At 46.1% G+C, this 14,112-nt stretch overlaps 1 protein-coding gene across 1 annotated transcript; it reads left to right on the top strand.

Annotated features, from left to right (window-relative positions):
* The first annotated feature begins 5,169 nt into the window (after nucleotides 1–5,169).
* Nucleotides 5,170–11,775, top strand: LOC130845200 (L-amino-acid oxidase-like). The gene is made up of 7 exons (XM_057722082.1): nucleotides 5,170–5,185; nucleotides 6,844–7,058; nucleotides 7,513–7,625; nucleotides 9,213–9,414; nucleotides 9,947–10,015; nucleotides 10,241–10,374; nucleotides 10,950–11,775. The coding sequence occupies exons 1-7, from the start codon at nucleotides 5,170–5,172 to the stop codon at nucleotides 11,773–11,775; spliced, it is 1,575 nt and encodes a 524-aa protein (XP_057578065.1).
* Nucleotides 11,776–14,112: the final 2,337 nt, after the last annotated feature.

Raw genomic sequence — 14,112 nt, 5'->3', positions numbered from 1 at the left:
GACGGATTGGAAGAATCAATATTGTCAAAATGACTATACTACCCAAGGCAATTTATAGATTCAGTGCAATCCCTATCAAATTACCAATGACATTTTTCACAGAACTAGAACAAGAAATTTTATGATTTGTATGGAAATGCAAAAGATCCCAAATAGCCAAAGCAATCTTGAGAAGGAAAGATGGAGTTGGTGGAATTAGGCTTCCTGACTTCAGACTATATTACAAGGCCACAGTGATCAACACAGTATGGCACTGGCACAAAAACAGAAATATAGATCAATGGAACAGCATAGAAAGCCCAGAGATAAACTACGGTCAACTAATCTATGACAAAGGAGGCAAGGATATACAATGGAGAAAAGGCAGCCTCTTCAATAAGTGGTGCTGGGAAAATTGGAAAGCAACGTGTAAAAGAATGAAATTAGAACATTCCTTAACACCATACACATAAATAAACTCAAAATGGATTAAAGACCTAAATGTAAGGCCAGACACTATAAAACTCCTAGAGGAAAATAGGCAGAACACTCTATGACACACATCAAAGCAAGATCCTTTTTGACCCACCTCCTAGAATAATGGAAATAAAATCAAGAATAAACAAATGGGACCTAATGAAACTCAAAAGCTTTTGCACAGTGAAAGAAACCATAAATAAGACAAGAAGACAACCCTCAGAATGGGAGAAAATACTTGCCAATGGAGCAACGGACAAAGGATTAATCTCCAAAATATTTAAGCAGCTCATGCAGCTTAATACTAAAAAAGCAAATAACCCAATCCACAAATGGGCAGAACACCTAAATAGACAGTTCTCCAGAGAAGACATACAGATGGCCAACAAACACATGAAAAGATGCTGAACATCACTAATCATTAGAGAAATGCAAGTCAAAACCACAGTGAGGTATCACCTCACACTGGTCAGAATGGCCATCACCAAAAAATCTAGAAACAACAAATGGTGGAGAGGGTGTGGAGAAAAGGGAACCCTCCTGCACTGTTAGTGGGAATGTAAGCTGGTACAGTCACTATGGAAAACAGTATGGAGGCTCCTTCAAAAACTAAAAATGGAACTACCATATGACCCAGTAATCCCACTACTGGGCATATACCCAGAGAAAACCATAATCCAAAAAGAAGCATGTACCATAATGTTCACTGCAGCACTATTTCCAATAGCCAGGACATGGAAGCAACCTAAATGCCCATCAACAGATCAATGGAAAAAGAAGATGTGGCACATATATACAATGGAATATAACTCAGCCATAAAAAGGAATGAAATTGAGCTACATGTAATGAGGTGGATAGACCTAGAGACTGTCATACAGAGTGAAGTAAGCCAGAAAGAGAAAAACAAATACCATATGCTAACATACATATGGAATCTAAAAAAAATGGTACTGATGCACCCAGTGACAGAGCAAGAATAAAGATGCAGATGCAGAGAATGGACTGGAGGACATGGGGCGGGGTGTGGGGAGGGGAAGCTGGGACAAAGTGAGAGAGTAGCATAGACTTATATACAGTAGCAACTGTAAAATAGGTAGCTAGTGGGAAGTTGCCGTATGACAAAGGGAGATCAACTCAATGATGGGTGATGCCTTAGAGGTCCGGGACAGGGAGGGTGGGAGGGAGTCATGGGAAGGAAGAGATGGGGGATATATGTATAAATACAGCTGATTCACTTTGGTGTACCTCAAAAACTGATACAAGAGTGTAAATCAATTATATTCCAATAAAGAGTTTAAAAAAATAAATAATAAATAAATATAATAAAAATGAAATTAAGAAAAGTCCATTTACAATAGCTTCAACATAGTAAAATCCTTAGGAAAATAACAAAGGAAGTATAAAGCTATACCCTGAAAACTACAAATCATTGTTTAAATACATAAAGACGATCTAAATAAATGGAAAGATATGTCATGTTTATGTATCAAAATACTAAATGCTGTTAAGATGTGAATATTCCCTAAATTATCTACAGATTCAGCATAATCCCTATCATAATCCCAGCTGACATTTTGCACAATTTGGCAAGGTGATCCTAAAATTCATATGGAAGTTCAAATCACCCAGAATAAGCAAAACAGTAGTTAAGGAGAACAAAGCAGGAGTACTCAAACTTACCAATTTTAAAACTTCTACAAAATTATAGTAACCAGTAACCAAGATAGTGCAGTAGTGTCTTAAGGATTTGCATGGAAGTCAATGGAATAGAATTGATAGTCCAGAAATAAATGGTCACATTTACGACCAACTGATTTTTGACAAGGATCAAATTTTCCAAGGCAATTTAATGAGGAAAGAATAGCCTTTTAATAAAATGTGCTGAGGCAACTGAATAGCCACATACAAAAAAATGAAGTTGGATCTCTACCTCACATCATATACAAATATTACTTCAAATGGACCAAAGACCTCACTGTAAGAGCTAAAAATATAAAATTTTTAGAAGAAAACAAAGGGTAAGTCTTCATGACCTGGGATTAGGCAATGGTTTCTTAGATATGACCCCAAACGTGCAAGCATCAACAAAAAAAATAAATAAGGATTTTTCAAAATTAAAAACATTTGTGCTTCAAGGACACATCAAGAAAGTAAAAAAAGCAACCCACAGAATGGGGCTGCCAGAAATATTTGCAAATCATATGTGTGAAAAGGGACTTTTATCTACACTATATAAAGAACCCTAACAATTCAGTAATAGAGAGACAATTAACCAAGTGAAAAAATGGGCAAAAGATAAAAAAACATATTTCTCCAAAGATATACAAATGTCCACTAAGCACAAGAGAAGATGCCCAATGTCACTGGTCATTGGAGAAGTGCAAATCAAAAGCACAATGAGATAGTACTTTACAACCACTAGAATGGCTGTAATTAAAAGCACAGACAATAACAAGTGTTGTCGAGGATAAGGAGAAACTGGAACTCTCATTCGTTGCTGGTGTGAAAGTAAAATCGTGCAGCCGTTTTAGAAACTCATCTGGCAGTTCCTCAAAAGGTTAAACACAGAGTTAACACATAACCCAGCAATCCCACTCCAAAGTGTATACTTAAGAAAAATGAAAATCTATGTCCACATAAAAAGAATGTTTATAGCAACACTTTATAAGTCGGAAAGTGGGGGGGAAACCCAGATGGCCAAACCCAAATAATGAATGGATAAACAAAATGTGGTATAAATGGAATATTATTCAGTCATAAATGGAATATAATTCAGCCAGAAATTATTATTCAGCCATAAAAACTAACGAAGTATTGATACATGTGGAATACAGATGAATCTGAAAGATATTATGTTAAATAAAAGGAGCCAGCCATGAGAGAGTAGCGTCGACATACGCACACTGCCGGGTGTGAAGTGGATCGCTGTGGGAAGCTGCTGCAGAGCATGGGGAGATCAGCTTGATGCTTTGTGAGGACCTGGAGGGGTGGGATAGGGCGGTTAGGAGTGGAGCTCGGGAGGGAGGAGATATGGGGATATGTGTGTACATATGGCTGGTTCACTTTGTTGTACAGTAGAAACTAGCACACCACTGTGAAGCGATTATACTCCAATAAAGATTAAAAATTTTAAAAAGACTGCATATTATATGATTACATTTATATGAAATGTCCCAAACAAGCAAACCCACAGAGACAGAAAGAACAGTGGATGCCTAGGGTTGGGGGGATGCGGAGAATGGGGAGTGATGGCTAAAGGGTACAGTATTTCTTTTTGGAATGATGAAAATGTTTTTAAATTGATTGTGGTGATAGTAGCACAACTCTGTGAATACACTACAAACCACTGAATTGTTCACTTCAAATGGGTGAATTGTGTAGTATATAAATTATATCTCAATAAAGCTATTAAAAAATTAAAAGAAGCAATAGAGAGAGCAAGAGAGAAAGAGTCCTCAACCTGCATCTGAAACCCAGCAATTCACACAGTAACTCTCCCAGCATTATTCTACCTGGTGTTCCCAGCAACCCTGTGGTGAAGGAACTATCCCTTTTTAAAGGTATTACAGTTGTTTGTGACAAATTCTATCTCCAAAAGGAAAGAAGGAAACCAGCTTAGGTACCTACCTATGCCAGGCTCTTCACACAGCATCTCATTTAATCCTTGAAATACCCTGTAAAGAAAGTATTGCTGCCCCATTTTACGGATAAGGAAACCCAGGCTCAGAGAAGTATAAACCATCCTTCCTAAGACACATGGCTACAACATGACAAAGCAGGATTCAAACTCAATTCTATTTGATTCCATCACTACTGCCCTTTCCTCTATGCCACCCCTGGAGTCCAGGATCTGAGTCCTGTGTCCCAGCTACTGAGTGTACACTGCTGGTACTGCTGCCCCGCTCCCAGCCCCATGCTACTGCTCCCTGAGGGTTTCCTGCCCACTTCTCTCTCCACCTGCACTGTACACAGAGAACAAAGAGCTAGTGTTGGCACCTCAGCCAGCTGGCCCAATTCCCCAGGAAAAGAAATTCCAGTGCCAGAGAAACCCGCCTGTGCCTAAGGAAGTCCTGGGGGACCCAGAGGAAAGGAGAAAAAAAGCCCACTCCCCACTGCAAAATTGGCTGGGCCAGAGACCTCTGCCCTGCCTGCAGAGGGAACTCCTGAGGGGGTGGGGAGGGCCCAGCCTGCAGCCTGCAGCCCGCAGCCCTCCCACAGGAACTCATGCTAGAATCCCCACCTTGGAGCGGAAGGCTCCACAGTGCGACAGCAGTGGAACAGGGACATTCTCCAGTGGGAGCAGTCAGGAGATTTGGTCTGTGCTGGGAGCCCAGACACTGGACTTCCAAACCAGTCCATTAGCTCATTCCTAACCCTCTCCCTGTCCTGGGAGTTGGTCACAGCAGGTTTGGTATGGTCCACCGGGTTCCCACAACCCCTCCTCCCCACTGTCTGGGGTCTAAGCTGGGAGAAGGGGCTTTCTCTAGGAAGGAAGATGGGCCAGGAGGAAGGTGGGGATGCAGAAGATGAGATTAGGGGTGGGACAGTCATCTCACCTGACAGCCCAGGCCTCGAGGGCAGGGCTTCTCTGCTGGGCCCAGCCAATAGGGCCCCGAGGCAGGCCGGTGGGATGAGGCCAGCTCTGCTGGGTGGAGCTGGCTCCTCGTAAAGAGAGGGAGAGTTGCCCTGGGCTCAGCATGAGCTGCAGGGCCATGGTCAAGATGAGAGGTAAGTGGGGTCCCTCCTCTGGGTCTGAGAGAGAGGCACCTAAGGAAGGAGGTGTTAGACACTGAAACAGGGAGAAGAGCTAGATTGGGGAGCAGGGCTGGGCCAGGGGGGTCGAGATGGGGCCATGGGGGAGTCTGAGCATAGGGCCAGGCCAGGGGAAGAGGGATGAGGACTGAGAAGGGACAGGAGCTAGGTCAGGGGCTATGGATAAGTCCAGGTGTTGAAAGTGAGTGGAGAGGATGGATACAGGTCTGGAGAATGAGTCTGGGGATTGGGCCTACTCAAGGGGAAGGTCATGGGGACTGAGACAGAATGGTGGTAGCTCAGGGAGTTGGGAAAACTTGTCAGGGGTGGAGAATGGATTTGGGAGGCTGAAGTAGGCCTGGCGGGGGCTGTGGGGAGGCTTGACTCTCGGTCACATGAGCATGGATGGTTATTTATCCCTCTCCTCTTTTCTGAGGAGTCGCCCCAGCAGAAGCCTCCTGGCCTTGGGAAGGGCCTGCCCTGGGAACCAGCTGGTTCCCTGCCCCTCCTCTGTGGGTAGCCCCTGAAGATCCCTTTCCTTCTCAGAGCTTCAGTTGTCCTGCCCATACAAAGACTGGACTAAGGGCATTCTCACCTGCCGAAAAACCTAGGGCTAGTGCCAGGGGGCTCCGTGTGTCACAGCTCCTGGCTGTTCCCTTTCAGAGCAGGCGACACCAAGGAAACCACACAGCCTCTCTTTCAGAGTTTCAGACTCTTAGGTGAATTTCTCTGTACATCAGAACAGTTCGTTGTAGTAGCCACACTGGACTTACTGCATGTTATATATTAACTATGGTTTCCAACCTTGACTGCACATTAGAAAAATACTGTGAGGCTGAAGAACAATAGGACTGCCAAGATGCCATGGGGCGCTAGTAGTCACCGAGAAACTGGTCACAATTCCGCCACTCCCCTTCCCTGAAAAGAACTGTGCTACACACACACATGCATCCTCTCACAAATATACACATGGCCAAAGGATACCAGCACCCCCAGGCTCCCCCACCCCACCTCACGCTTACACGCACACACACAATCACACACAAGACACGAGCAACTCAATTCTCTCTCAAACTCAAACAAGTGCACACACGTCACCCTCACTCCTCCAAACGCCGCAGGCCAGCCCTCACCCATTTCTACAGTCCCTCTCGCTCTTCTGTGCAGATTCATCCACACATGGACTCAGGTACCTACACTGTCCCAGAAACACCTCCCCCTCACATAAAATCACAGACATCGCGCGGTGACACAGGGCAGTAATCACAAACTCACAATCACAGCACCTTCATCACGGACAAGCTCACACACACACACACACTCACCACCAGAAGCAGGCAGATTTATACTCCAGTACAAAGCTGCACACACTCTTGAGTTTCTAGTCACGTGCGCACATGTGAATTGTAGCCCACATTCACAATCACAACGAACACCAGCCTGGTTCACACGTACATTCATACCCCATACAACACAGACATGGACACAGTCACAAACACACGTTCACAACCACACGTTCAACAGATGCTTCCCTGACCTTACCACTCCCACTCACCCACACAGCCAAGTTCACCCTGGGTAGGGTGGCGTGCAAAGCCCCAGAAAGGCAGCCCTCATACCTTTCTCTGCCCCAGGAATCCTGATCTTGGGGCTCTTGTTGGCTACTCCCAGCTGCCTTGGCTACTATGAGGACTTGGTCAAGTGCTTCCAGGACCCGGAATATGAGTCTATCCTTGTCACAGCGCAGGAGGGCCTCCACACCTCCCCGCTGCCCAAGCGTGTGGTGGTCGTGGGAGCTGGCATGTCAGGGCTGACGGCGGCCAAGGCCCTGCAGGATGCGGGCCACCAGGTGAGCAGGCCTTGGAGAGGCCCTCAATCATTCACCTCCAGTCTGCTTCATTGGGTGGAAAAAGAAAATGAGTGGGGTTACAGCCAACCCTCAGACAACTGACATAACCCACCATGTCTCTTAGTCTTTAGTTACTGTTCCTCAAAAATCTGGGTTCCCCTGAGACTTAACTCCAACTTGTGTTCTTTTGAAAATAAAAGTATAAAAGGGCTATGCTACCCAGAAAGGGCCAAGAGGCGTTCTGACCCCTGCAACCCTGGAGCTCTTCTGCCTCATTTCTGTTACTCAGGACCCTCTGGGAGGAAACCCCCCTCTGCCCAGTTTGGTTATCCTGCATAGTCTGGGACCTGCTGCCGGGATTTCCTGAGTAGAGTCTGTGGCTGGTGGGGGTGGGAGCAGAGGGTGGGAGGGGAGACATGACCTTGGGGATGACAGCAGCCTCTCTGGACGCCAGGTAACCATCCTGGAAGCCAGCGACCACGTCGGGGGTCGAGTGGTCACATTCAGGAATGAGAAGGAGGGCTGGTACTATGAACTGGGGCCCATGCGAATCCCAAAGTCCCACAGGTAAGTCTCGGGAAAGGGATGGAGCAAACAGCAAGGAGGAATAATTAGGAGGAGAAGGGGAACCCTGCTGCCATGGCGTCAGAGCCCTTTCAGATTCACTGTCTCATGTGATTGAACCCTGTAAATCAGGATTAATGCTGGTCCCCCACTTGATAGAGATGATCAAGCCTTAGAGCCCAGGGTCATACAGAAAGTGGTAGATCCCAGACTAATAATGGCAATAGTTACCATTAACTCATCAAATTTGGTGCTTTAAATATGGGCAGTTCATAAAAAGGAATGAAATAATGCCATTTGCAGCAACCTGGATGGACCTAGAGATTATCATACTAAGTGAAGTAAGTCAGAGAAAGACAAATACCATATGACATCACCTATACGTGGGATCTAAAAATAATACAAATGAATTTATTTTCAAAACAGAAACAGACTCACAGATCTCAAAATCAAACTTACAGTTACCAAAGGGGAAACGTGGGTGGGAAGTGATAAATTAGAAGGCTGAGATTGATATATACATATTATTATATATAAAATAGATAACTGACAAGGATCTACTGTATAGCACAGGGAACTTTACTCAATATTCTGTAAAAACTTATATGGGAAAAGAATCTGAAAAAGAATGGAGATATATATATCTCATTCGCTTTACTGTACACCTGAAACTAATACAACAGTGTAAATCAACTATACTCCAATAAAATTTTTTAATTAATTAATTAATTAGTTAATTATGGGCAATTACATGTCAATTATACTACTTTAACCTATAAAATAATAATAATAAATAATAATAATAACAGCTGCCATTCATTGAACACCTATTGTGTGCCCAGCCCTGTGCTAAGTGCATATGTGCATTATTTCTTTCAATCCTCACAACCCTATAATTTGATACTCTTATTTTTCCTATTTATAAATCAAGAAACTGGGCTCAGAGATATTAAGTGACTCACCCAAGTTTCTCCTAGGAGAAAGTAACAAAGCTCCTCAAAATCAAGGAGGCACCTGGCACCAAAGCATATGCTCAATTCCTAAATTAGAACTCACTCCTTGAAGGAAGGGAACGTGGCCTCTGGTTCTGCAGCTTCCAAGACCAAAAAAGATCCCTCACCTGGTGTCCCACATACCTCCAAAAATATGGCTCCTTTTTTGGCTTAAGTGGAAACTAAACCCAAGATTTCCCTCCAAACACTATCAAAAACAAAAATTAACAGTTCCAGCCCAAAGTAGGAGTCTTTAGATATGGCCTCAAACTTACTTAGAACTGGAATTTCAGATACTGTCTGAAACAAAATGTCTCTGTCTCTATATTTGAGTTCTATATGCTGGGATTTCCTTAAGGGCCTTCATCAGCGATGGGTAAACTGCCTACACCCTATCTCCCTCAGGGCAAAAACAGGAGGAAAAGAACTAATGCTGCAGTAAGGGGAGGCAAGGTGAGAGATGAGGAAGCAGTTAGTCTGAGCTCCTTGGGCACGTGAAGAAACTGGTTTTCCTGGAAATGGTGTCTATTGTGTGGTCAGCAGGAACAGGACGGGTGCCACTGGGACGGGTGCCACGTTATGCTTGTATCTGTTCCAGGTTGGTCCACACCTATGTCAGGAAGCTGGGCCTGAAGCTAAACAAGTTCTTCCAGTATGATGACAATACCTGGTACCTCATCAACAGAAAACGCTATCGCACCAGGGAGGTCAAGGCCAACCCAGGGCTCCTAGGCTATTCCATGAGCCCAAGAGAAGAGGGCAAGAATGCTATGAATCTCTTCTACCAGTCCATTGCCAAGGTGACTCCAGCCTTCCCCTTCCTCCCCCACCCCGGGTCAGGAAAAAACAGGGTCTGGCCAAAGGTCACCTAGCAGGTTAGTGGATGGACCCAGGTCACCTGACTCCTACCTGGTACTCTTATGATTGGTCTGCCTTCCTTCTAACACTCCCTAAGAATTTTGCCGCCCCAGCCCTAGTGCCCAGCCCCATCTCTTCTGTCCCTGTGTGGTCCAATGGCCCATTATTTGATTAGGCAGTGGAAGGAAAGGGAATCACCAGGTAATCCAATCCTTGGTAATGAATCAATTCTCCTGGATTGCAGTGAGTATTTTCATCTTTAAGTTTTAATCTCCAAAGGTCTTTAAATGAAGGAGAGATTTGAGGGGAAAGAGAAAATTTAGGAGGTCCCGGAAGCTCCCTTGCCTTGGTCCTTCCATCCGCTCCTTCTTTGTCTCCACCCTCTTCAAAGGAACATCCAGAGAACCCAGGAGTCCTGCCTCTGGCTCTATGACTCTAATCTAAAGCTCTGCTCTCCCTTCCTCTCCTCTGCAGCTCAAAAGAAGTCTGAAAAAATTCAACTGCAGCCACCTGATGTCCTTTTATGATTCTTATTCCACCAAGGTGAGTGAGGCAAAGAAGTCCCAGGATAGGGATGGAAGGCGGTCTGTGCTCAACTCAGACCCCTGGAGTTGACCCCTGCCTACCAGGACCCTCTCCTCCCAAGGCCCAAGGCTTCACCTCCCTGGAGTCCAGTCCCCCTACCCCAACCTTGCCTATCCCAGGCCCCTGCTGAGACCCTTACCTACATACTGGGTCCTCTATCTGGTGCTTCCACCTCCCCCACAGGCTTACCTGCTGAAGAAAGGGCTGCTGAGCCGAGGAGCAGTCAGGATGATTGGGGATGTGATGAATGAGGATGCTGGATACTATAAGTCCCTCCTGGAGTCCCTACGGACAGACATGATCTTCACAAATGATGAGTAAGGCAGACCTGGACCAGGACTCAAGTCTGCCCCTTCCTCCAACACTCAGAGCAGAGAAAGGGAACTTTGATGATTGAGTAGTTGCTATGTGCCCATGCCGTGCTAAGCACTTTCTGAGGATTATCACCTTTAATGCTATGATCACCTGGAAGGTAGGCACTATAATTCAGAGCTGTTTAACCAGTGAGGATGCTGAGGCTCAGAGAAGTCATGTAAGTCACTCAAGTTCACACAAGTTGGGCAAGGGCTGGAGCCAGAATCCAAACGCACGTCTGTAGGACTCCTCCTGGGACGCAGAATTGCATGGTGGCTGAATCCATGGACTTTGGAGCTAGGCTGCACATGTCATTGTGGGAAAATCCCCTTTTTCTGAGTGTTCATTTTCCAAGCTATAAAACTAAACACTAATCCCTCCCTCACAAAGATTCTTTAAGGTGAGGTATGTGAAGTAACCAGCACAGGCTGCAGGAGGCTAGTTTCCTCCCTTCTCACACTGGGATAGCTGCTGGCAACTTAGCAAACTGACCTTGCACCTCCCACACTCACCCTCTCCCCTCTCTTCACCCCTACAGCTTTTCCGAGATCACTGGTGGCTTTGACCAGCTCCCCAAAGCCCTCAACACCAGCTTGAAACCAGGCACCACCCATCTGGGCTCCAAGGTAGAGATGGTAGTGAGGGATGGGCCTGAGGTCCGGATTTCCTACCGGGTGGACGAACCCAACTCGACACTGCACACGCTGACTGCGGACTTTGTCATCATCTCCACCTCAGCCAAGGCCACGCGCCTCATCACCTTTGAGCCTCCGCTCTCTTGGGACAAGATGGATGCACTCCGCTCAGTGCATTATACCAGCGCCAGCAAGGTGGTTCTAGCCTGCAACGAGTCCTTCTGGGAGCGGGATGGGATCCGGGGCGGGGTCTCCATCACCGACCGACCCTCTCGCTACATCTACTACCCCAGCCACAGCTTCCCCAGCAGCAAGGGTGTCCTGCTGGCCTCCTACACCGTGGATGACGATTCCCTCTTCTTCATATCCATGAAGAACGACCAGGTGGTGGATATCGTCCTGGAGGATCTGGCGGCCGTGCACCAGATCCCCAAGGAGGAGCTGCGGCGCATGTGCCCCTCCTCTGTCATCAAGCACTGGTCTCTGGACCCCCTCATCATGGGTGCCTTCACTGAGTTCACACCCTATCAATTTGTGGACTATTCATGGCAGCTTTTCCAGCCAGAGGGCCGCATCCACTTTGCTGGTGAGCACACCTGCCAGCCCCATGCCTGGATAGACACTGCCATCAAGTCTGGCCTCCGGGCAGCCAGGAACATCCAGGCTGCAGTGGACAAAGAGGCCACAGGGAGACAGAAAACCTTCACCAACACCCAGAATAGTTTCTAACCCTGAGAGAAATCCCTGAGGGAATCTGGCAGGAAGCAGGCAGGGAGGTTGGAGTTGGAGGCAGAGACCCTGGAGAGATGTCACCATTATTCCCCCTAGCCCCCAAACAGGAACCCAAAAATACCAGACAAAGAACCCAGCTGGCAAGTCCACCCCCTTTCCTGCTTCTTTCTCCTGCCTTGAGAAGGATTAGCAGAGTCAGGGTATTTGGAGGAAAAATGTGCTAGAATCAGCCCTTAGCTTGCATAATAGTAACAAGCAAAAGAGAAAGCTTTCAACAACACACAAATTTCTTTCATCTACAACGAGAAGCCCCTAAAGGAACAGACAAACTCAAACCACAGCAATGTTAAACCACAGATTGGCACTGTCATTGCGTGCCTAAGCCAGGGGCCTCATATCTTGGCCCAGCTGGAGTTGAGGTGAATGGGAGAGATAAGGGTACTTTTTTGCTCTTTTTTGAGCCTGCAAGAGCAGAACCTTGGCTTCCTAAAGATTTCCTGGTCCATGGACTTTTCCTCTCTACCCTGACCTCCTCATCACCAACTAGAACTCACCTCCCTTCCCCTGCCTGTCTAGTCCATACGTCCCCTTGGGAGGACACCAAGCTCGTTCTACATGCCCCCTCCCCCCTCTGTTCCTCCACTAACACCTGTCCTGTCCTTCCACACCCAATTGAAATTATTTCCTCTCCCAAATCCTTCCTTAATGGTCACACTCAGACCCCAGGGATCTCTTTCCTTTAAACCACAATCCGTCCTACCTAGAGTCTCAATTATTTGGACTGTGGATCTTCTTGTAGTATTATATAATTACCATGTGAGGGCCACCCCTGGGTATTTGGGTCCAAGTAGGCAAAAGGAAGAAGTAAATAAAGTGGCAAACCCTCTCATTGGAGAACATTTATTTATACCAGGAGGACTCTAGAGACCAGCATGATGAAACGTGCAGTGTTATGTCCTGAAGACTGGCGTATTTATAGCAGGAAGGGATAGAGAGAGGAAGCACCTTTTCTTTCTGCATTTGGTCTATTGTTAAAATTCCAGCCTACTTAATTTTTGTTTTCTATGCACCCCTATATTAGTCAGGACTTTTTCCACTTTCAGGTGCTGGAAATCAAACCCAAGCTACCTTAAGGGAAAAGGCAATGTTTTCGCTCACATAACTGAAAAGTCCAGGGTGAAGTGCACTTCACCCAAACTGATTGGGTTCAGGAATTGATAAGTTATCATTAGGGTTCTCTCTCCACCTCTTGACTGTGGTTCCCTAAATTAGCTTCTGTATTGGGTTGAATGACGTCCCCCAAAGTTCATATCCACCCAAAACCTGTGAAGGTGATTTTCTTTGGAAACAGAATCTTTGTAGATATAATCAAGTTAAGATGAGGTCATACTGGATTAGGGTGGGCCCTAATCCAATAACCAGTGTCCTGATAAGGGGGAAATTTGAACACAGACATACACAAAGGGAAGGCAGCCATGTGAAGATGGTAGCAGAGTGGAGTGATGCATCTACAAGCCAAGAAAAGCCAAGGATTGCCAGAAACGTCCAAATGCTAGGAGGAGGCATGGAATAGACCTTCCCTCAGAGCCCTCAGAAGGAATAAACCCTACTGACACTTTGATTTTGAACTTCTAGCCTCTGGTACCGTGAGAAAATAAATTTCTGCTTTTTTAAGCCATCTAATTTTACAGTAATCTGTTACAGCAGCCCTAGGAAATTAATACAGCGTCCTTCATTCTTCTGGCAAGGAATACAGGCAGAAGCAACTCCAAGGTTATTTCCTCATAGGTTGCCATTCAAGGGGGAAAAAAAGGGCTTCTTTCTGCCAGGCCATTTATTATATTTTCATCCTGTCCACTCACCTGCTTAGTCGGGGCCCATCCCTCAGCCTAGAAAGTAGATCTTGTGACTGGCAGCCCCAGCTGCCAGTGGAAGGAGAGAATGGCACAAGCTCTTAAGAAGAGTATGCTGGACAGATAAATACACCAGATGTACGCTACTCTGGGTTGGGCTAGGGAATACAGCTGAGCCATTCCAGGGCTGGGTTAACCCAGCTCCCTTGGAGCTTCCATTGTGAGATGGTTCACCACCAACAGTCATGATACACATGGTGAACCCCCTAGAATCTGGTTTCATCAAGGGAGGAGACACTTTCCAAACTGTCTCCTGGACTGTTATGTTTGGTAACCTCATTAGGGTCATGACAAAGGCCATGCCTTCTTGAGGCTTTCAGAAGAGAGGAGGTATCCTGACCCAGTGGAGTCCAGGCAGAGAAAAGGAGTGGAAGGCGGGACTGGGGGAGAGCAAGGTCCCTTGGAAAGAGCTCGTCATGAA

The sequence above is a fragment of the Hippopotamus amphibius genome, chromosome 1 (assembly GCF_030028045.1).
Source record: "Hippopotamus amphibius kiboko isolate mHipAmp2 chromosome 1, mHipAmp2.hap2, whole genome shotgun sequence".
Classification (NCBI taxonomy): domain Eukaryota; kingdom Metazoa; phylum Chordata; class Mammalia; order Artiodactyla; family Hippopotamidae; genus Hippopotamus; species Hippopotamus amphibius.
This window is presented reverse-complemented; position numbering and strand designations above follow the sequence as displayed.

Coding starts and splice junctions, on each gene's coding strand:
- LOC130845200 (XM_057722082.1), top strand. Junction 9,415..9,946: donor TCTACCAGTCCATTGCCAAG/GTGACTCCAGCC, acceptor TCTCCTCTGCAG/CTCAAAAGAAGTCTGAAAAA. Junction 10,016..10,240: donor ATGATTCTTATTCCACCAAG/GTGAGTGAGGCA, acceptor CCTCCCCCACAG/GCTTACCTGCTGAAGAAAGG.